General features: G+C 44.5%; 1 protein-coding gene across 1 annotated transcript in view; it reads right to left on the reverse strand.

Annotated features, from left to right (window-relative positions):
- Positions 1–2,146: 2,146 nt before the first annotated feature.
- The window catches only part of LOC136942504 (plasma membrane calcium-transporting ATPase 1-like), a 103,960-nt gene continuing 86,757 nt past the window's right edge, over positions 2,147–19,349 (reverse strand). The window contains exons 19-21 of the mRNA XM_067235422.1: positions 18,889–18,996; positions 16,314–16,496; positions 2,147–4,791 (exon numbers count right to left, since the gene is read on the reverse strand). Of these exons, the coding sequence (XP_067091523.1) occupies positions 4,552–4,791; positions 16,314–16,496; positions 18,889–18,996 (531 nt within the window). The 3' untranslated portion in view covers positions 2,147–4,551. The remainder of the gene's footprint in view (positions 4,792–16,313; positions 16,497–18,888; positions 18,997–19,349) is intronic.

Genomic DNA, 19,349 nt, shown 5'->3' on the forward strand with positions numbered 1-19,349 from the left:
TTGATCAGAAGTGTGTTACATGATGAGCTCATCATAAATCAACAGTATAATATAGCATTCAGTTGACGCATAATTTAAAAAGAACTTATCAAGACCAATACCCTTTTCTATCCTTGTCGATCCACTCAACCATCCATGATTGTAGCCTACCATCATTCATCCATCCAGACCCCATCTTCAAGCAGGAATCCTGTCAGTGTGTGTTTCACCTGAACAGTATTGGAAGTTTGTGTGTGTGTGTGTGGAGGGGGTGGTGGTGGTGGGGGGGGGGGTCATTGGAAGTAAGTTAACATTTGGGAAGTCTCATTCCATACCTAAACATGCATAACATTGAACACGTATATTGAACAGTTAGCTTTTTTAACCAATGCATTTTTTTCCTCTCTTTTCGTACACGGTGGTTTAGGCTACACAAAACACGACAGAACCAATCGCACCAGGTTGGACATATTGCTTAGAAACCACCATATTTGTTTATATTTCATGCATGCCACATAGATGATATTATGTTTATACAAAAATAACACCAGTGCTGATTACTGTGTATCATACTGTATCAATTACAGAAAATCTACTTTCTGCCTTTTTTGTGAATGAGTACAGCTTTCCTATGTTTTAAAACACAATATCTGGCTTGGGTAATATATCTGCAGATATAAAATAGGTGATTATTAATTCCTTAATTGTAATTTTCAATTTTTCTCTTAACTTTGAAACTTTTTAAAAATGATTTACAACTGTGTTCATGTAAAGGATTTTCCCAAACCTAATGAAGGACATTAAGAAAGGCAATGCTTTTAGAGAAAGCAATGCAGTAAAATTCCAACAATTATTGCACAACAACTTTTCCATCTCATACATTAGTTGTAATTAAAACCTGTGCAATTCAAGGTCCCATAGATTACTATAGAGCCATGCTTGGCTTTTCTAATGTAGCATCTGCAATTTGAACGAATTCATTTACATTTAGTCATTTAGCAGACGTTCTTCACACATTCCTTTGACAACTTCACTTGTTGCCTTCGCTTCTATGGTACAGTTGTGCCCAGGTAAAATTTTTAACAAAGTACTGAAAGTGTGAAGTGCCGCAGGAGTTCTTTAACACCTGGTGATGAGGACGCGAGGATGAGTACAATGGCACAACTGAAGCCATGGCAATAGAGAAGAGACAACAATAGCAAACCTTAACCCTAACCCAACAGTAGCTAACCGTAACCAAACAGTAGCTAACCCTTACCCAACAGTAGCTAACCTTAACCCTTGCAGCTCGAGCATTTCCTGTTAACATTTAAATGCAACAGAGGCTAATTAGGGGAGACATTGGGTTACACAGTGAAATTCGTAATGTAATTTAAACAAATGAGTGGGCACACAGGTATAGTCAAAGAAAGAAAAGAATACAAAAACCAAACTTTGGCAGAAACATTCTTAAAGCTTTGCTGGGTGATCATCGACTGATAGCCCCCCTCTTGTTACGAATGGTAGTTAATAGTCGTGTTCAAATGATTATTCACCAATATTTACAGTATACTAAAGCATGGGTGCCGTATTCCGAAAGAAAGTTGTCAGAAAAATGAAAAGGATTACCTTTGAAAGTGTGTCCCCTTTCAAAATGAGGCCACAATGAGACACCACAACCAAGGCATTTTGTTAGTGTTTACAGATACATAAACAGGAAGAGGACGTGATGTCACTTCCTACTATATAACAGTTATGCTCTCTATAAACAGTTTCCTCAGCCATTAGTAAAATAAGGTGATGCTTAATTTGGACATCAAAAACCATTCAAGTTCAAACAACTTGACTTCCATACTATCGCTGTCATTAAAAAGCACCAATCCCATATAAAATGAAATACAAATTATCATAGTAGTTTGGGAGAACAAAAACAAACCTAGATATAGGATTTGAAAATGATTAATACCCCCAATTGGTTTAACATTACATTAATATGTTAATATAAATACTGTTATTTTTTCTTTGTTGAGCTCAATTAAAAGTAATTCAAGGACATATCTTTTGAGCGGCTATATATTTTGTAATATGTTGTCAAATAAGACTTCTAATGAGTTAGATCTTCACTTAAAATTGTCTGTGAGACTACGGTAGATTGCTGAGAGAGTAGTGTCCAATCACAAAGCCGACAGTAAGTAAACAGGTAATTTAATGTTTAGGAGCCCTAACATCAGACAACCAAATGTAGGTTTAGAAATGTGGCAAGAATATTTGTAGAACTGGAAAAAGACATACTCCACTGTAGATTCCTCTCACTCATGTAATGTACTGTCACCATAGTTTTCAGCCTATATATGTATATATATATACACACACATATACATATATATTCATATATTTCAAAAATATTAAAAAGTACTAAATATAAAAATACAGAATAATTGTAAAAAATGAACAGAATATTGAGTTTTATATGAAATCCATGCAAATAAGCTTCCCTATTAGTTTAAGACTCATGAAAGGGAATCAAGGAAGAACAGCAGGCAGGTCTGCTGGCTCAGCTCTGTAAACATCGTAGTGGTCCTTTAACTAGATTTCTCGGCAGTGGCAACTTTAGTTTTGTCTTCCTATTTGGTCATGGGGGAATTAGGGTTGGGGCCACAGTTGGAAAGGAAGGGGGAGGGTCAAAGGTAAAAAATAAACCTCATAAACAATGGGGTACAAACCAACAACCTATAAAATATGGCTCTGATTTAAGTAGAAAAGGTTTGTTAGAGGAGGCTTGTGTAGAGAAACAACCTAGTTATGACAAAAGAGGGTTGAAATATGGCAGTTGTATTACTTTACTGGGTCTGACAGCATGATCTAAATGAGCTCCTCCAGCTCTACTACACACCACTGGTGGGCAGGACAGCGTTCTTCTACTAGTTACCCCTAGCTTTAGGACTTAGCTCCAGAACAGATCTTGGTTCTTTGTATGGCAGTTATCTGAGGCTGTGGTGCTAGAGGCCAGGTGTGCTGGAGATGTGCTGTGTCCCTGCACTAGCAGAGAGGAGGGACAAATAGGAAAAGAGGGAGGGGTGATATTGGATTTAGATCTGGGATGCTGATTGTTAACCTTGAGGCACAGGAGAGATCAATAGTCTCCCGTGACACTCGCCAAGGCTAACACAGTGAGGTTCGATAATGACACTCAGACGCAGAGGCGTCCGGTGTGTTGGACAGCCAGCACCAATGGCTACAAAGTACCTTTGTATCGGTGGCACGTACAGATTTTTCTCTCATCTAAACAAATGACAACCTAAGGCAAAATGACTACCTTTTTCCATAACTGTCCCCACCTAACATGAGTTCCTTGATAACTGTTCCTAAAATCCCGATCAACAATCCCATGCCAATCAACTGGGATACAACATGCATTCTACAATGAGGGAGGGGGATCTGTGGGAAAAAATATCAATATCGCTCAATTCAATTAAATGGTAGTTTTCGTACTCAATATTGAGGCAGTATAGTGCACTGTCAGACTTGCTGGCAAGGAGCTATAGAGAACCAGAAGTCTGCCTGAATGAGATGAGGGCAGATGGATGTTCCTCTTATGCCCGTTGCCTGTAATGGCAGACAGGAGCCAAACTAGATGAGTTGATTCCTTGGCACTGTCCTTCCTAAACACAGTAAATCACAAGGGGCCCTAAAGAAGAACACGTGTCTTCAGACATTCTGAAGGCGAAAATATGGCGAGACAATGACCTCAAGCCTGTAGTGTCTCTGACTCATAAGGAAGTACTCTTATTATTGAGCTAAATTCTCCATCAATACACATTACAAAAATATCATGAAATAAAATAAATTCACAATGTACTCTTACAATAACAATAAATGAAAGGAAAGGCATGGCTAAGTAACTGAGAACTGTTAAAATGACATTCGCCCAATAAACTTAAAGCTGTATTGAAGAGTCAAAGCATATTTACATACAGGAAGATAAACAACACCTTAAAAGTCATTAAGCGTATACATGATAGAGGCAAGTACAGAACGATAGATAACATGCTGCAGTTCAGTTCTGGGGAGAGTTTCAAATCAAACCAGAAAACGTCAAGGATTACAGGAGAAACCTAGATTAGAAAGGAAACATGAAGGACAGGCTGTCAAACCAAGACAAATTGGTGGAGGGGTGGTGGACCCAGTCGTTTGTGAGTTTAAAGTGATGTGATTGGATGCCCTGCATGTGAGTCTGCTGCACACATTTACAGGCACACTAGAACCAGTCAGTGCAAGCCACCCAGGTAGGCTGTGGCTGTTGGTGGCAGGGGGGGTGGAACGGGGGTAAAGGTGTCTGTGCGGAGGGGGAAAGGGGGTGTGGGGGGGATTGGGGGTAAAGGTGTCTGTGTGGAGGGGGGGGGGGGGGGTTCTAGGCGATACATGGGACCCACCCCTGAGTGTATGTGTAAAGGTGTGTGGGAGGGTCAGTATTTATGGAATGATTCTGTGATTGTGATGTGACACGCTGTGGCTGACCACCACAGCTGGAGGTGCAAGCGGGTGGGGGGGGGTGTCTGATGTCAGCCAGCAGGGCTAATGGGGGGGAAGAGGTTAGACGGAGGTCTCGTGGTTGCGGAGGGAGGTGTCTGGGGCTTGACCGCCCCCTGAAGAGGAGGAACTGGGGACGGCCTCCATCTCCGCGCTGACCTCCTCGATGGGGGGCGCGCGCGCCTCCTCCTCCGACAGGGGCACGAACTCAGGGTGGGCCATGAAGTTATGGATGGAGCTGCGGGATTCTGGGTTCTCTATTCCCTCGTACAGGGAGCTGCGGAACGCGTTCACCACCTTAATCTGGAGGGGAAAGGAGAGAGTCAGTACACAGACACAGGAGGCAGCTGTCAGTACATGGGAGTGTGATGAGGAGGAGGAGGCAGGCAGTGGCGTATGGGGAGTTAACTCTGTCAGGGGGACAAAAGGTGGTCAGCGGTTTCATGGTGAGAAGTGAAGGATTCTGGGTGTTTCCATAACTCACTCCGTACCTCAAATCATACACCAGGTAAAACACACACACACACAAAATACCACACACATGGGGACCAACGGAGGAGAGTTGAAGATGCTGCTAGGAAAAGGCAAAAACAAAAACAAGTCAACATAAAATACTGGGCTCAATGCAGATGGGAGGTGGGGGTGCATGGATGATGCAGTAACCAAGACAGACAAAACTCCATAGTACATTAAATGCACACAAGATCTTGAGTTGAGTGAATGTGAAACAATGATTACGGTCAACAACAAAATAAGTGAAAACTCAATATGAATCAGTACTATAGAAAAGCATGGTGAGAGGGTTCTAATATGAACTGGGAACACAATCATAGATCACAACAAATTCCACAGCACATACACACACCCAGGGAAACACACACAAACACAGAGACGCAAACGAACACACAAAAAATCTAACAGAAACACACCAGTCTAATGCTACTGGCAGTAGGCAGCATTTCATCACTAGAACGGTAGGAAGCACACCAACACTGTGAGCCCACACACAGGCACAGCAAGATAGCTGGCAGCATACAAACACACTGAACACAGAGAAGGACGGCAGCAGTTGTAGGTGTTTGGCAACTAGAGGGATGCCAGGTTGGTGGACATTTGGTGGAAATAAGAGGGGACTGTCATGAAGGAATGAGGGAGGCTGAGAGGGAGTAGGGAAGAAGGATGATATGCACGTTGGTAAACACTTATGTACAGACAAACACATGCCAAAACACACAATGCACAGGCACACTAACAAAAACTCTTAAGACACACAATCATACCCACGCGCACACACACACTTACCCACACATAGCGGTACACACACACACACACAGCAGTACACACACACACACTGTCTCTCAAAGTGGTATGCTCCCCAGCATTCTCTCAAAAAGGCTTACTCTCAAATATATAATATAATAACTGTAAAATAAATAAACCGTAACATACATTTGTATAAACTTCTACACCTAAAACTTATCATATTGCTAGGCTGAGTAATGAATCTGGTTTAAATATAGTTAGCCAGAAGTGAGAAATTTACAGTTTCTTTAAAAAATGTCATGTGTTTTGACAGTACCAGTCAAAAGTTTGGACACATTTTCCCATGTGTCCAAACTTTTGACTGGTACTGTATATACTTTTTTTTCTGGCATTTCGGCTTTATTGGATAGCGATAGTGAAGAGTGACAGGAAACGTAGGGGAGGGAGAGAGAGGGGAGGACATGCAGGAAAAGGCCAGTCCTGGAATCAAACCCAGACCCCTGCGGTATGGCCTCTGCCTACGTGGTACAAGATCTTCACCACCGGTGAGCCACCGGCCGAACCCTGAAAGCTGGAACGTTCTAGCTGACATGATAGGTGTGAGGACGTGCCTGGGCACGTCAGATCCTCAGGTCCTGTTTTCTCAGACTTAGCTGTGTCGTGAAACCAAAACCCATAACATCAATTTGTTCTCCAACACAAGGAACTTTCTAACAATCTCTATACAGCTGGGGGGTCATGCTAGGGATCTTCTGTCCGTCTGTCGCCCTCATTTCAGTTGAGACCTAAGCCCCAGTCACGTTCACTAAGCCTTCACAGAAAGACTTGTCGAAGAAAAGAAAAAAGCTTGTGAGTTTAATTTTTTATTTTCTCATTATCATCCCTTCGGGTTAAAAACTGAGTACGATGCAAAAGCTGTCATTGAGATAGCGCTGCTAGCCTTGTCTGCCAAGATGTGAGCGATATAATTAAATAAATAAAGACACACACTCTCCTGCACACTCACACACACAGTGAGTCATAAGTCCTCCTTGAATAATAAGAACGAGGGAGAGAGAGAAGCAAAGCAGATGACATTGTTGATGAAAATGGAGAAAAAAGGGCGGAGGGAGGGTAAAAGGGGGAGTGGATGCATGTGGAGGGGTGAGAAAGTTTTTGAATTCTTATGAAAAAGAAATAGAGAGAGAGAAGGAGAAAAAGAGAGGGAGAGGAAGAGAAGGAAAGACAGAAAAGAAAAGAGAGGGAAAGAGAGAAACGGAGGTATAGAGGGAAAGACAGAAACAGAGATAGATACGTTTATAGGGTGAGAGAGAGGGGCTTGCAGCATCTGTCTTTGGTCTGTGTCTGTATCTATACATGCAGCTGTGTGTGTTTCTGAGAGTGTGTTCCTCTGAGGACACTGTTGCTGGGCAGATGCTGCTCGTCTGTGTGACTGACTGTGTATGTGCGTGACTGTGTGTGACTGAGAGAGTGTGTGTGTGACTCATACCCCCTTTCCACCAAAGTGAACCAGGAGCTAGTTCGGAGCTGGTGCTAGAGCCGGTTCAGAGCCTTTGTGAGCCTTCTAAGAACCGGTTTGCTTTTCCACAGGCTAGAGAGCCATCACAGAGCCACGTCATTATGCAACTGTATACGTCTCATCTTTCCCAGCAACGCTAGCGCGGCAGCGCCAAACACAAAGCAGAGCCCGTCTAAAGGCTGTTTATCAATCCGAAGAACGCTAAGAACGTGAGGTTGAGATGCATGTTTTCTTGGCTATTGCGCAATACCCTGGACTCGCAGCAGTATGACAACACTGGCATTATCAGCGCAACATTTTATAAACTTTTGCTGTATAGTGCTTGTGTATTACATTTGTGTTAAATATAGGCTCAATATCTCATAACATTTGTGTATGTAATTTCACTCATTTGATAGGATTATGATAAAACGCAGCAACTACTGTCTGCACTGCACTGCGATGCTGGCTAGGTTATCGAAAAGTCGGAGCAAATTTACAAATTAGCAGTTTCACCAATAAAATAAGCACATTTTCAGCAACTACACTGCCCACTTATCGTTACATTTTAATTCAGATGCTGATTTACAAGTACCGTTTAGCTGAAATATGAATTGTAAAAACTTAGAGCAAGGCGGTCAAAGGATTCTGTTCGTCTTGTTGGTCACGGTAACCCCGCCCCAAGAGGTTCTTACTTGGTTCCCAATCTAGTCCAGCTCCGAAGTGGTGTTATTTGCGAACCACGTACAAACCACTTTTTCGGTTCTCAGTCTGTCGAAAGAGAAAGAACTGGTTTGCGATTAAGCACCTAACCAGCACCCAAAATGCGTTGGTGGAAAAGGGGTATCAGTGTGACTGAGAGTGTGTGTGTGGCTGAGTTTGTGTGTCTGTGACAGAGTGTGTTTGTCTGTGTGTGACTTAGTGTGTATGACTGTGTGTGTGTGTGTGACTGTGCGTGTTCTGTGTTGGAGTGTCGAAGCCACTCCCCTCTCTCCTTCCCTCTAGCGCATAGCAAGGTCATTCTTGTCTTCCTGCCCTCCTCTCAGGAAGCGCTACAGAACGAGAGGCTGAGGAACTGATGAATGTTTAGTCAGCACATCAGTCTCAGTTTTATGAGTATAGTTGATCCAGTTGATCTTCATAAACCATGACTAACAGATTCTCTCAGGACACTAGTTAAACAAATGACTCCATTACTACTGTGCTAACCATGCTTCCCCAGGCTGTTCTCACTCTCTCTGTCCCTCTCTCACACTCTCTCTTTTGCACTCTCTCTCACAAACACAGACACACAGAGTAACTCTCTAGTGACTTCCTTCATCATAGACACACACGCGACCCACACAAGTAAGCAAGCATACGCATGAAGAACCGAGACACACACACACACTTCACAAGACTATATTAAGCTATAATGGATCCACTGTGGGGTAGGGAGGTGGAGATGATTGACTACGACCCAGAGGACTGTGAAGGTAATGAGTACATTATGAAGTATTGCATGTGTCCTTAGAGTGGGCTTGGAGGTGAGCGGGGTGATAACCTGCTTCCTGGTGGCCAGGTCAGAGGATGACAGCCATATAAGAGTTATAAAACACACACGCACACACACAGATAGGATCACAGATACACCCTCCCTCCACACACACACACACACACACAGATAGTATCACAGATACACCCCCCCTCCACACACACACACACACACACAGATAGTATCACAGATACACCCCCCCTCCACACACACACACACACACACACACAGATAGGATCACAGATACACCCCCCCTCCACACACACACACACACACACACACACACACAGATAGTATCACAGATACACCCCCCCTCCACACACACACACACACACACACACAGATAGGATCACAGATACACCCCCCCTCCACACACACACACACACACACACAGATAGTATCACAGATACACCCCCCCCTCCACACACACACACACACACACAGATAGGATCACAGATACACCCCCCCTCCACACACACACACACACACAGGATCACAGATACACCCCCCCTCCACGCGCACACACACAGACAGGATCACAGATACACACCCCCTCCACACACACACACACAGACAGGATCACAGATACACCCCCCCTCCACACACACACACACAGACAGGATCACAGATACACACCCCCTCCACACACACACACACAGACAGGATCACAGATACACACACCCTACCATCATCCACACGCACATGCACACATGCAGGCACGCACACACTGATATAGTGCAGGCAGCTCAGGTAATGGGAAATAATGACGTGTGGTTATTTGAGACAGAGTTAACCCTTTGCCATGAACCTTCGTGAGGAACCCCAGGTCCTGGAAGATAGATACTGTCCCCTCACCCCGCTCAAACTACAGATTAGAATCCCAAAGAGATTAACCCAGTCCAATTACCGCCCTACCCAGTCTGTTGACTGTGTCAGGGACAATGAGCATGGGGCAGAATTATTCCAGATTAACGGAGAGGAATCGGAATGATGTTTCTCATCCCTGTCTCATCCGTACATTTTATGTTTTTATCTGAGATCTCACGAGGGTTAGGTCATGCAGACAGCTGGAGAGAAGCACACTTCCAGAAGAACTCAAACCCCCACAATGCACTGGGAAACAGTGTTTAGGAGAGATGCAGAGTGGATCTGGGATGCATAAGGAATGTCTGTCTCTGAAGGCAAGGGTGAGAAAACAAGTGCAAAACAGGGAGAGAGAGAAAACGAATTCAGGACAGTTGAGTCAAGAGAGAAAAAATCACAGAGAGATGCATAGTGGGGAAGAAGGAGGAGCAAAATAGAAACAGAAGAGGTGAAAAGAGAGGAAACCAGAGAGAAATTATGGGAGAAAAAGAAGGCAGGAAGTGTTGAGACAAAGACACACAGAGAGAAGGATAAGAGTGGCCAACAGAGCGTCTGTCATCCTCAGGCACACTAGGTTGGTAGTACCCAGTCATGCAGCATTCCCATCGCAAAAAAACCCCAAAAACCTTCAAAGCGTTTGTTAATGGGGGTCGCTGTGGCGACCGCACTCACTGCCTGCCGTGGTGGAGGAGGAAGCGACGGCGGAGGAGGCAGGGAGGGGCGGGGCCCCAGCAGAGTTGGTGGCGGACAGGGAGGAGGAGCTAAGCCCTACGTGGGTGGGGCTAGAGACAGTTTTGGCGGTGTCGTTGTGCTGGCTGACCACTGAGGGCTGGCGACGCAGAGCTCCAGGCACGGGAGCCTGGCCTGTCTGAAACGTGTAGACCACGTCCATCTGCATAGACACACACAGGGGCACAGTTAGAGAGACAGGAGAGACTGAGCACAGGGGTGGGAGAGAGAGAGACAGGAGAGGATGAACATGGGGGGAGAGGGAGGGAGAGGGAAAAAGAGGGAGAGAAAGAGAGGGAGAGAGGCAGGGAGAGAGAATGACAGAGGGGGAGAGAGAGAAAGAGAGAGGTGGAGAGGGAGAGAGACAGAAAGCGAAAGAGAGAGATAAAGGGCAAGATAGAGAAGATGAGTGAGAGCAGAGATGGGGAGAGGAAGAAGTGAAAGAGAGAGATAAAAAGGGAGGAGTGAGGGAGAGGTGAGAGAGATAAAAAGGGAGGAGTCAGGGAGAGGTGAGTGAGAGAGATAAAAAGGGAGGAGTCAGGGAGAGGTGAGAGAGAGAGATAAAAAGGGAGGAGTCAGGGAGAGGTGAGAGAGAGATAAAAAGGGAGGAGTCAGGGAGAGGTGAGAGAGAGAGATAAAAAGGGAGGAGTCAGGGAGAGGTGAGAGAGATAAAAAGGGAGGAGTCAGGGAGAGGTGAGTGAGAGAGAGATAAAAAGGGAGGAGTCAGGGAGAGAATACAAGAGAGACAGAAGCTGCTGTGGGCAGAACAGAAACAGCAAATATTAAATATAATTTAAAAAGGCAAGATCCCCATAAAGTCTGAAGGGGGGTGGGGTGTGGTAGGGTGAGGGAGGAAGAGAGGTCAATCTACTGAAAGAGAGGAAACATTAGTACTGAGAAAGGATGAGCTGAGACCACTGGAGAGAGAGAGATAATGAAAATAGGCTCGTGCCTTAGCTGCTGATAACCTCGGAGGTGTGAAGAAGTTCTTGTGGCAATTATTTCCCCAATGTTTGACTAACCAGGCGTGTTTTGACACAAATACCAAAAGAATCACACAAAAAAATACTGGGATTAGAAAGTGGGAGGGGAGAGGGCAAGGAGGTCGACAGGGAAGGGAAGAGATAAGGACCTAATTAGGTTGCCACTTTCTACGTCACTTCCTCTCCCTTTATCCTCATTCCGTCATCCTTCCTTCCCTTCCCTGGAGAGTGTTAGAGAGAGAGCAAGAGAAAGACAGAGAGAGATAGAATGTGCTCCAGTGCCTCTCCTCAATGCACTTCCTTCCTCGGGGAGGGGGACAAGTCGGGATAAGGAAGTGGAGCATCGAGGCAGGAAGGCAAATTGGGGAGCAAAGAAGCGACACAGAAACACATTTCAAAGAGGAGAAATCATCTGTGGGCCTTTGTGTTCCCTCATGACTGACTGAGAAAAACTTTATCGACAGTAGAAGAAAAGTTTGAAATTAGTTCAAGGGCTTTACAGGACAAACACAGGTCAGAAAGGAAATACACAAACTATGGTCTAGAACTACCCCCTCATCATGACAATAAAAACAGGAAATACAGTAGATAAGATTTGTTTAAATAGGAATGTATTGACCCTGAGGTGGTGAATTACACTCAATAAATCATGCATGTTCATTCCATCATCAAGACCAGTGGTATAAGACAGATAGATGTGCATTAGAAGAATCCACACAGTCAACATTCAAATGAGAAACACAAAGTGACAAAGATTAGTCAAAGGAAACACAGCTAGACGTTGTTCTGGGACGGAGGTTCTGACATTCATATCTCATGTGAAAACTTGCATACAGTATGTCCCAATTTAAGTTAATTAATATACTGTACATGCAAGGGGTTTTATCAATAGTTGACACAAACCGATGTGCACACAAATAAATTAACAGATCTAGAGACACAGAAGACTGAAAGCTCTGCAGTGGGCTTTAAAGAAAGCAGACTTATTATCTTGAGAAGGATGATCTTAAAAAATATAAAGTACCCCCCTATGGAAAGGATGGAGAGAGAATGAGAGCGAGTGGGAGAGAGAATGAGAGAGAGGAAGAGAAAGGGATTGCGCAGAGGAAAAACCTGAACTCCCCCTGACCCGAGGGGGACCCTAAAACATTGACATGAAAATAACAACACACTCGAAAAACCCGTCGCTGCCGACACTGTGGGCCTTGTTAGGAAGTTGTTAGGACGTTGAATCAACAGGGCGATGGCTAATGAAGCCTACAGGGAGATAATGGATATAGCCTCAGGACTAATCCTCACACTGAACACACTCACCCCTGTTAGCTTGATAGTAGAGGGCGGCATGCACACATAAACATAGCCACACACACAGACAACACACACACTCACACACACCGCCACACGCACACACTCACACCCAGGCAGTGAATACAGACAGAAACTAACATGTAGAGAAATGCTTGCTTCCGGAAAGATCTCCATGGGCCCACAGGGCAGTGGAGTCACAAGCTACAATCCCACACACCCACCACTCAGAGAACTGTACAGCTGTCTCTTAACAGGCCAAAAACACAACCCTCCCACACACACACACACACGCACACAGTGGGTCTGTCTTTCTTCACAAAATCTCACGGTGCAACGAGTCATACTTTTTTGGGAGAATGGGCCATTCTGACAAACGTGAAGAGCGAAAGAGAAAGAGAGAGATACAGGTATTCCATGGGGAAACTCCCACAACTACTGATTAGATTGGTAGGCTCACACTGAATAGAGACATACATCATGTTTGTATTATCATGTCAAACAGTGAATGCTGGTGTGAAATCTAGCGAGTGAGTGGATCTCAACTCACGTGTGTGTATGTGTGCGTGTGTAAGAATGACCATGTGTGACATTCTGTGTGCTTGCGTCATTTGCACTTCTGGAGATTGGAATCAAGCCCTGTGCTCCTTTCAGGCTTTCCTCCAGGTGTGCGTGTTGGTTGTTTGCCAGGATATTAAAGGCAGAGTGAGTGTGCATGTTTAGTGTTTTGATATTTCCTTGATTACACTGTTGGTAGGTAAGAAAATACACTGTATACCATTGGTTCTCTACCTGCGGCCGTCATGCATGGAAGAGCAGCCAGCGATGCGCCCACATTTAAATACCAAACTTTGAGTTTTACAATTCCTTTTAGTTTTTGAATTAATTTAAATGTATGAAACAAATATAAGTTTGTACTGTAGCGTTTTTTAGTCATATAAAAGTTGGCAGGGAAAACGATTGCTTTGGCAGAAATCAAAGTCATCAGCAGCCATTAGTTCGGTAACATTTACCGATCAAAATGGACACATTTGTTATTAGAGGAGAAAAACGCATCCAGTGCAGCAAGCATCCTCAGTTACAGATATGAGGTGAGGTATCCCTGTACAGAAACATCGATTATTAAGTTTGAAAGTGCTTTACCTATTTAGATCAACATACATAGTTATAGTCGCAACTTCATTGTGTTGTGACTCCTTTTGGGATCAATTTCCCGAAAATTGGTCAGCTCCCGAAAACATCAGGTGTCCCATTAAATTTTGACTAGTTTTATACTCTGTTTAAATGTATTTGTCTAGATATCATTTTAGTTATAATATTAACGGCTAATACCATAATATTACATACGGTTAATTGGGATTGATAATGTCATATGTACATTATATGTGGCCCGTGAGACCGTAGTGTGGCCCAGTGGGAAGAAAGGCTGAGAACCACTGCTGTATTCAGTAAGTATACTTAATTGTAAAATGTGTTTTATGTGTATGTGTGAAGCAGGCCTAGAATAACCTGCAGGCGATAAGCACTCTTTCAAAGAATTAAACCTCCCCGGCACAATTTGTCTCTGAACTCCCAGGGTAAGATAAGACCTGGGCAGCTTTAATAGAACCCAATGTTATGTTAAGGTTCTCAAATCTCTTAAACATAATTAGATGAACTGTGTACATCTCAAATAGAGTTCAATAGAAGAGGAGGGACAAAAGGACACGTTTTAAAAGTTCAACACAAACAATTCAGTAAGCTTGATTATGAGGTTGATTTAAGTGAACTGATAATAGCTTTTTAAATACATCTAGGCTAGGGCCTCATTTATCAAGGCCTTTGCGCCTGTTTCCAGGCGTTAATTGTTCGCAAAGACTGACTTAACCGATGCGGGGCTATTTACAAACAGGGCGCACCTGGGTAAAATCGCAGATTGCCTGCCACATGAGCGAGGCAACAGGCAAATTGCGCTTCCAATATGCGTTCGTGGGAGGGTCATGGGGAAAGTGGGAGGGTCGTGGGGAAAGTGGGAGGGTCATGGGGAAAGTGGGAGGGTCGTGGGGAAAGTGGGAGGGTCGTGGGGAAAGTGGGAGGGTCGTGGGGAAAGTGGGAGGGTCATGGGGAAAGGGGGAGGGTCATGGGGAAAGTGGGAGGGTTGTGGGGAAAGTGGGAGGGTCGTGGGGAAAGTGGGAGGGTCGTGGGGAAAGTGGGAGGGTCATGGGAAAAGGGGGAGGGTCATGGGGAAAGTGGGAGGGTCATGGGGAAAGTGGGAGTTACACCCAAAAAGGTGGGAGGATACGCATAAAGTGCGCGTAATTATATATTCTGCGCTATTTACAAAGACTGCCAATAAGAGTGCGCCTCTATTCTGCGGTAGAAATTCTCCGCCTCTGAAAAGCAGGTCTTAACCAGGAGCGCATTTTACTGTTTGTACAAACTTACCTTATTCAATGGCAGCAGTGATCCGAGCAAGGCGAAGACATAGGCCAATTTTTTTCCGAGAGTGTGAATGTTCTTCATGTTCGTATGCTTCATGTTTTGGTTACCCGCAATGTTTTTGGGGCTATCTTGTTGTTTATGATCATTGACCTATGCACTTTTGTAAAGCTCTCTCTTGGAAGTCGCTTTGGATAAAAGTGTCTGCTAAATGAATACATGTAAATGTAAATGTTCTGCCCTGTAATATGTTCAGGTTTGCTGTTACTTCATGCACGTCACAAAATTTAAGCTTGCGCTTTCTTTTTCCCGTAGGAAGATCCATGATAGAAACATGCAGGCCCATTGTTCTTTTAGAGGCGCGCTAATTACGCTTGAGGGCGGAGTATGCGCTGATTGCCTGATGAGTGTCAGGTTTGATAAATACTACGCAAAATGAGGAAGCATAGCGGGCGCTATTACCAAACTCGCAAAACCAGACGCAGCGTAAACTGCGCCATTGTTAGTAAATGAGGCCCCTAGTGTCCATACCAAAGCTACATCTATTGCTAATCAACTTGAATAATGTGTTAATACCTCGTATGGATTTAGAAACCCAAACCATGTAGTCATGTTTCAGTTGGGAAAAAGCAAGAACAAATTATGGTTTAACAGGTATTGTTGTCATGTCAACGTGTTATTTTTTCACCGTTGCAAGCTCTGTTAACTAGCTAACAAGCTAGTCTTCAGGCTGTTCCCGATGCAACAACAGCCTCATTTCCTTCCAGGTGGCACATGGTGATCCTGGCATGTCAGTCCTTTTAGCTGACAGTCTTCATACCTGGAAACATTTACCACGTGCACTATATTCACACACGTGCACAGTCAGTTAGCAATGACAGTTAGCTTTGAGTTTCCTCGTCAAAATGTCTTCCTCCTCCGTTTTTTCTTCCTTAACCTAGATACAGAGGAAATTTTAATTTTCGAGGATTGGAGAGAGAAAATGGGAGGATGAGACAGAGGGGAGAGAGGAACTCGTCCAGCGTACTCCTCTGTTGAGAAGAACTAGAGGGAGAACAGAGGGGAGGAAGAGAACATTTAAATCTCTCCAAGCCTTGGACTGCATCTCAGCCACTGTGCAGATCCGATATGTACCGACAGGGCCAAACTAGCCTGGAGAGGACACCCCAGCACCTCCACACGATCATCACAATCCCCCCTACACACGCCCGGCCAAGGTTCAGGACCGTACCTGAGTCTGAATGCGGTTGAGTCCTCGGAACCAGAGGATCTGGCCCCGGCGGAGCTCCATCTCAGCGTGGTCTATCTCGTCGGCTCCCTCCGTCATCTCCTCCTCTTTGATCTCCTCCTTTGTAGTGCCGTGACCCGCCTCCTTTAGGAACTTCAGGTGGTGGGTGGGGATGGCCGAGATAAGCTGGGGAGGAAAGGAAACGTGCGCAGGAACACATAAGGACACATCAACGCACAAACAGATACAAGAATAAACACAAAGACAGGACACACATCCAGATGGACACACAGACAAGAACAAGTTTGACTATTAGCTCAATGAACCGGTACACACGTACATACTGCAGCCTGGACTAGACTAGGCCTGAGAGGAACATCCAGCTTTCTTAAGTGCCAGAGTGCCATTTGGCAACTGTAAAACTTTAGGAAACAGTAGTAGTATCTTACAGACGCTCACATCTTCTACCTGGTTTAGCAGTCTCTCTCTCTCCCTCTTTCTCTAACTTTCTCTCCATCTTTCTCTAACTCCCTCTCCCTCTTTCTCTAACTCTCCATTTTTCTCTAACTCTCTCTCCCTCTTTCTCTGACTCTCCCTCTTTTTCTAACTCTCTCTCCCCCTCTTTCTCTAACTCTCTCCCCCTCTTTCTCTAACTCTCTCTCCCCCTCTTTCTCTTACTCTCTCTCCCTCACCCTCCACCGTTCCCTTCCCTGTGCCTTCTAGACGAGGAAACAGTGTGTGTTGGCTAATCTTTGAGGAATATGACTGCCTGTCTAAATCCTGTTTGAGTGCTTAAGTCTTTTGTGTTTTCACTCTGGGAGTGAAATAATGTGTGTGTGAGAAGGAAAAAGAAAAATGTATGTGCCAGCTTTGCATGTTAACAGAGCAATGTCTGCATAAAAGTGCATGCCTGTGTTTTGTATTGGTGGGTATGTGTGTGTGGGCACAGAGGGATGAGGGTGCTGGGTTTGTCAGCCCTCAGGGGTGAGGGTAGTGTGGGACACAATGCTTTCATGTACGCTCATTGCCATGGATATTTGATTTGATATGGTTGGGACAGAAACAACTGCATACAAATAATTTTTATTGCAAGGCCTCGTCCTCACCTGGACCTGCCATAGGTCTCCACACACACAATCTGTCCTCCCTAAACACTAACTGGATATGAGTTCTAGGGGTATTGTACAGATATTAAACATGTATTGTTTTGTATATGTACGTGTGTGTGTGTGCGTGCGTGCTTGTGCATGTAGGAGGTGTAATACGTGTCACCGGTTAATATGCAAAGGGCTCACTAGCGCCTGCATACGCCTGCCAGATGATATCACACCTCCGAATGCACGCAAGCACTTTACATTCTCTAATTCCTGCTCTCCTTTCTCTGTCCCCCCTCCACACCTTCCTTTGGTGTGGGGAGTTTGAGCTGTCAGCATCTGCCTGGTCGTCGGTCTGCCAATGCTGGACCTGGTCGCCAGTTGACATCAATCTGTGACACTCTGCTAAAGCTGGATCTAGTCGCCAAGTGGACATCGGTCTCCCTGATGGACAACAGCGCAGTCCTGGTCCCTTTCCTCATCCCCCTGCCTGTGATGCTGTGCCAATCACAGTCCCCAGCCCTGTGGCTACCTCTGCTTAAACTGACATTTACCAACTCTGACCCAAGTTAACCACTGGATTTTGGTGTTTCAACACCCATTGACACTTCCCTGTTGTATGACTATGTTTAGCCTGTGTTCGACACCTCTCTTTCACCAACCATCTCAGGAGGAGGGGATCCCTCACTGAATAGCTCCTCCCAAGGTTTCTTCAATTCTTTTCCTCTAATGAGTTTTTCTGGGAGTTTTTCCTTGTGTTCCTTGAGGGTTTAGGTTGATTGAGGGGCAGTTATTTGGGCGTATGTGAAGCCCTCTGTGACATTGCTTGTAAAAAGGGCTATACCAATACATTTTGATTTTGAAAAATGGCTCTGCGCTTCTAGTAATGAGGATGTTCATCGTGGCACAGAACAAATTTGGAAACAACGATCCCTTGATGTAACCTATTCTAACCCGCCTAAAGAGCTCACGCGTCTAGGCGGGCAGGTGTGCACTGGTGTTATACAGATGTAAATCTGTTTACAGATGTAAATCTGAAATTAAAGCTGAAAGTCTGCACTTAAAGCACATCTTGATTGTTTCATTTCAAATCCATTGTGGTGGTATACAGAGCCAAAATGATGAAAATTGTGTCAATGTCCAAATACTTATGGACCTAACTGTATGTGCTGTGCTGACACAGTATTCAAAGCACATATAACACCTGCCTATACACACGCCTCATCAAATGTAATATGCACTAATTTTGCCTGTTTATACGCACACCTAATTATCTATCAAACTGTAAGGTGCAGTATTCATTCCACGCTTGCTACAAATCGCCAGAGTAGCTTCCCCCGTATCAGGTATGTGGTGAATGTTCTGTGTGCAGTTACGCTGACACTGATTACACCCCATAAAGTGTGTATGTGTACGTGTGTGTGTACGTGCGTGTGCGTACGTGTGTGTGTGTGTACATGTGTGTGTGTGCATACGTGTCCTACCTGTCCCCAGAGCAGCTCTCCCACACCAATAAACACACACCAGAGCCACTGGTCAATTGTCAAGGACGTGCAGGAGAAGGGCTTCCCACCAAACTGGACAATGATGATCTGAAACACACACATACACGTTTATCTCCAACAATGATGATCTGAAACACACATGTTTATCCCCAACACCGAAGTCAGAACTTGGCCAAAGCAGTGAAGGACAAAAGATGAGATGAGTGTTTGAGTGTGGCCTGTGTGTGTTTGCAAGTGTGTGCACCCACATGCATGTTTTTTGTTATCTTTCCTATGTGTTCTAGGGGTGTAACAATACACGTATTAGTATTTATTTTAATTTATTGATGTTGTTATTTTGGTTGGGTACACATGCAAATTGAATGATTTGTTGGACTAATCCTATTCTATTTGAGTTTATCTATTAAGTAAACAGCTTGAATTGTGTTAAATATAATGTT

The sequence above is a fragment of the Osmerus mordax genome, chromosome 1 (assembly GCF_038355195.1).
Source record: "Osmerus mordax isolate fOsmMor3 chromosome 1, fOsmMor3.pri, whole genome shotgun sequence".
Lineage (NCBI taxonomy): Eukaryota > Metazoa > Chordata > Actinopteri > Osmeriformes > Osmeridae > Osmerus > Osmerus mordax.